At 37.2% G+C, this 5220-nt stretch overlaps 1 protein-coding gene across 2 annotated transcripts in view; it reads left to right on the plus strand.

Moving 5' to 3' along the window:
- Positions 1–5220, plus strand: part of LOC106459433 (acetylcholine receptor subunit alpha-like) — a 123144-nt gene that overhangs the window by 112929 nt on the left and 4995 nt on the right. The window contains exons 4-6 of one of the 2 annotated variants that reach the window (XM_022385934.1): positions 1780–1889; positions 3224–3404; positions 3893–4780. In XM_022385934.1, the coding sequence (XP_022241642.1) occupies positions 1780–1889; positions 3224–3404; positions 3893–4780 (1179 nt within the window). Of the gene's footprint in view, positions 1–1779; positions 1890–3223; positions 3405–3892; positions 4792–5220 lie in introns of both variants that reach the window. The other variant, XM_022385935.1, reaches the window with a different exon arrangement.

Raw genomic sequence — 5220 nt, forward strand, 5'->3', positions numbered from 1 at the left:
TCTTCAGTACTTAAAAATTAAAATTAAAAACTTTCGTTAATATTTATCAATTCATCCAGATTGTATTGATAAACATTTTTCATCACCTGGTGGTTAGTATGCTCTGGTTGCGAATCCGATGGTTTACATTTGTTGTAAAAACAAACTCCGCGCTTTGGAGCCGTAGGTACATTATAATAGGAACGAACGCGAAAATTCTAAAACAAACAAATCTTTTATCATAGCTTCCATCCATATATTTAAAACTACCCGCATTTTATGTAAGTATTATCTATAAAGTCAAATTAACAGTTTCACAGAAATATTAAAAGAAATAATATAATTCATACATTTATCGCCTAAGACTTTAATGCGATATTACGTTTTAGAATTATCACGTAATAAATTAAAAGCTTGACAAATCTGAGCTATTCCTAAGGCGCAAAATTATGTTATTATCCAGTTCATTAATTGATAGTAATCTTGCCTATAAAGGTAATTATACTGCTTTGTTTTTCTTGGATGCCAAATATAACATTTTAATGTGTTTGGGAATGTGACCTCATTCTTCCCCGGATTTACTTGATAGTTTGGTTTGTTTTGAATTTCACTCAAAGCTACACCAGAGCTATGTGCGCTAGCCGTCCCAATTTAACAGTTATAGACCAGAGGGAAGGCAACTAGTCAACACCACCGACTGCCAAGTCTTGGGCTACTCTTTTACCAATGAATAGTGGGATTGACCCTACCATTACAACGTCCCATGAGTGCAAGGGCGAGCGTATTCGGTGAAGTGGATTTGAACTCGTGACCCTCAGATTGGGAGTCGAGCGCCCTAACCACCAATCCATGCCAGGCTCTACTCGATAGTTCCTTTCTCATTTGCAGTATCTGCCTATGTGTGCCATAATAGCGGAGTAATTGTTTGCTTGTTGAAACTCGCGAAAAGCAACTAGGGAAACTACCTTTGCTAGCCGTCCCTAATTATAAAGTAATAGACTAGAGGGAAGGCAGCTGGTGAACAACACCCACCGTCCACTTTTTGGATGCTACTTGCTAATAAATAATAGGATTGACAGTCACATTATAACACTCCCACGGCTGAAAGTACGAGCATGTTCGGTGACGGGTTTCAATCCCGTGACCCGGACCCGCAGGTTACTAGTCGAGTGTCCTAACCACCAGGTCATCTTTTCGATCTCAGTTATCGACAAAAGACGTTAAAATTGTAAGTTCTAACTTTCAGAAGTATTAAAGTAAATAACAAAAAAAAGCGTTAGATTGAAACTCTAAGAAACACCCGCTGCATACAGTGCTTGTTCTAAATTTAGTATTACTTTTACAGCTCTCACAAACTTTATTAGCTTTAAAGAGCTGTTTTATCCCCGGAGCTAACTTTCTGACGAAACTCCTTTTTTTCCGGCAGAAACAATGAACTCGTTTTTTTTCCTGATTAAGGTGTACTTTGTTTATAGCTTTTGATGTTATCATAAAGTACAATTCAGCAGAGCAAAGAAGCAAGAACAAGTCAAGAGCAGATAGAAATGTTACGGTATTACAGAAAACAGTCTGTACAGTACGGAAAATAATGCAGTACAGTATAACATAGACAGATATCAGCAAAAAATAGTGTGCAGTTTAAGAAAATTACTGTGGCACAGGAGATGATTTAGAAACACAGCAAAACGTATAATATTACTGTGGCACAATACATGATAGACTAAAAAAGAAAACAGTTTAAAAAAGTTATATTGATTGGTTTAATTGGATCTTATTGCATCCAAAATACTTATGTTCCAGTACTGGGAAGACTACAAACTCAAATGGGATCCGAGAGAGTATGGAGGGGTAGACATGTTGCACGTGCCTTCTGATCACATCTGGAGACCCGACATTGTTTTATATAACAAGTAAGTCTTTTAAGAGTGTTCAAAAATAAATGTGAACGTCTGGAGACCTGAAATTGTTTTGTATAACAAGTTTTTTAAGAGTGTTCAAATATAAATGTGAACGTCTGGGAACCCGACATTGTTTTGTATAACAAGTCTTTTAAGAGTGTTCAAATATAAATGTGAACGTCTGGAGACCGACATTGTTTTGCATAACAAGTAAGTCTTTTAAGAGTGTTCAAAGTAAATGTGGACCTTTGTCACACTATATTGGTAGATTGTCCCCCCCCCTTTATTTGAGGCTAATAAAGAAAAAGAATTAAACTCAATAAAACAGGTTTCTAACTCAGAGTATATTCGTTATCTTGTTTATTTATAATTATCTCTAAACTCTTCATTTAGATATTTTGGCATCCTTTAGTTGCCCTATGAAATTTCGAAATAACTGAATTTTAATAATAATGTAAACAACAGTATATCAGTAGAGGCGCTACAAATCGATGTGATAAATGCTAAGAAAGTTATTTGTCAAACAGTAAAATCGACAAATATGGAAAGAAACATGAATGTGTTAAGCAGTCTTGAACTCGATCTAGGTTCTAATTTAAAGGATCGTCTTGGTAGGATCGATTTAGGTAGAAAACGAGAAATGCGAACATTTATGATGAAGTTGAAAAAAACGAATCAAAAATAGTTTAATAGATCTCTCCACATTATAAGCTGCAGAAATATTTCTCTCAAACTGTTGTTTTCTCAAGACAAAGTCTTTAGCCAAAGAAATGGAGAAGTCTATCTGAGAGATAGAGAGAGATCGCCTATATCGGCGGAACACGAAAAGCATAAAAGCAGTATAGTTTTAATATTTCAAGTGGGTCGGTCGTGGCCTAGTGGTTGCGTATTGGTGCATCGGGTTTTGTATCAAAAAATTTGGGGTCAAGACGTGTTACTGCTGAACATACCAATTCCGCTCTCTCAGTTGTTGACACCTTATAAAAGTAACAGTGATTATCGTTATTCGATTTGAAGATCCTAACAAATTCCCTGTAGTAACAGCTGCTGCTGGCTGGTTGACTTTCCTCTGGTCAAACTTTCAAAATTAGGGACAGCAATGCCTTGAACCTTAAGACTGGACTTAAATGAGTTAGGAAGACAATATGTTTAAACTCATATTTGCAAAAAATATATAAAAATGATAACGAGGAAAAAAACGTTTTATTGGTTAACAAGAACAAACAAAATATATACAGTAATAAGTATGCAATAGAATATACAATCAAATATACTTGTTAAATAACTGTGTATTGTAAATTTAAATTTTATGTTCTTAAAATTGCCTTTACAATTTAATATTTTAGTGCAGACGGAAACTTTGAAGTGACTCTGACCACTAAAGCACAGGTCAACTACAAGGGTCTGATCGAATGGAAACCTCCAGCAATTTACAAGAGTTCCTGTATCATCGACGTAGAATACTTTCCTTTCGATAAACAAACCTGCGTGATGAAATTTGGATCTTGGACGTATGATGGGTTTAAAGTATGAACATTTTGACTGTGCTCATAATTTCTTTCCTAATTCGAAAACTTCAGCCAACAGTTTGTTTTGGTAACTAATGTATTTTCCAATACACCACGTTGCCTTTTATTGGAATTATATTTCATTTCTACTACATAATTACATTTTTTCTTTTAAAGATCGATACCTCAGATAATGATGACGTTTTTAAACAGACTGGTGAAATGATACATTAATGCTAACTAAATATGCCCTTAAATTTAAAACCGTTTAAATTATGCCTACACACACACACACACACAACTGACTATTAAATATAATTTCAATTACCCAGGCTAGCATAACCCAATAACACACGTTGATCAAAGCGTAGATTGAACTGGATCTCCCTTGAACTTAGAATTCGAGATTAAACAATTCTCGGAACACTAAATTTATTTATTAATAGTTGTGATGTTTACTTCTTTGTGACAAGATGTGTTTCAATTGTACTTTTGTTTCGCCAAAAGGTGGACCTTCGTCATAAAGAAGAAATTCCAGGAACTAACAGGGTTGAGATAGGAATAGACTTACGTGAGTTCTATCTGAGCGTGGAATGGGACGTCCTTGAGGTTCCGGCTATTCGCAACGAAAAGTACTACACGTGTTGCGAGGAGCCTTACATTGATATCACTTTCAACATCAGCATGCGAAGGAAGACGTTGTTCTACACCGTCAACCTGATCATTCCGTGCATGGGGATATCTTTTCTGACCGTCTTGGTGTTTTATTTGCCCTCGGACAGCGGGGAGAAGGTGACTCTTAGCATCTCCATCTTGCTGGCTCTGACCGTGTTTTTTCTTCTTCTTGCCGAAATCATCCCGCCCACATCGCTGACCGTGCCTCTATTGGGCAAGTACCTGCTCTTCACCATGATCCTCGTCACTCTTTCCATCTGCGTCACTGTCGTTGTGCTTAATGTGCACTTTCGCACGAGATCTACCCACCGCATGAAACCCTGGGTGAAGCGGGTCTTCATGCAAATGCTACCTCGACTCCTTCTCATCAGGAGACCTTCAGACAATTCTTCAGACTCCCGAAAGGTCATGATTCGGACCTGCAATGGAACAGAGCTCCGTGATTTCAATACACATGGGGAGCCGTTTCCTCGTAGAAACAGCTACGACACAGAATGTGGCTCCGAACTCAATTTTACTGGTTGTAGAATACATGGGCCTGGTGTTCGTCCCCTTGCGCCCATGGGAACTCCCATGACGTCAGAACAAGCCATGGTTCAAGAGCAGGAGAGGACTCCTCCAGGAATTCGAAGATTACATTTTTGTCCTGAATTTGAAAGAGCAATGGAGTCTGTACAATTTATAGCAGATCACACACGAAAATACGAAGAACATATATCAGTAAGTATTAGGTAATATAATTTATTTATTTAATGGGTTATATCGAGTTCAAATTTTGAACGAATTTCCAATAAAAGATTAATACAACCCATTAAGATAAGACAGTAAAAGTCTTAAGTAATCGCCAGGATTATTTGTATTTATGGCAAAGCTTCTAAGGCTATCTACTGCTGACCATAAGTTTGAGCTATTGACGAGAGGGAAGGCAACCAGTTGGCAGCACCCTACCACCTACATAAGTTCAGTATCACTTTTATAATGCACCCACAGGTTAATATGGTATCGTACAGATGCAAATACAGCTCACCAGCTCCGATATCTAAAGATCTACCACAGGATCATCCAGCTCCCCCCCCCCCGAAAATATAGATAAAGCTTATTATCTCAAGTACTCTTATTTTTTTTCAGAATTTCTCTGCCTGTGCAGCTGGATTACCTTT

Source organism: Limulus polyphemus, unplaced genomic scaffold (assembly GCF_000517525.1).
Source record: "Limulus polyphemus unplaced genomic scaffold, Limulus_polyphemus-2.1.2 Scaffold607, whole genome shotgun sequence".
NCBI classification, from domain to species: Eukaryota; Metazoa; Arthropoda; class Merostomata; order Xiphosura; family Limulidae; genus Limulus; species Limulus polyphemus.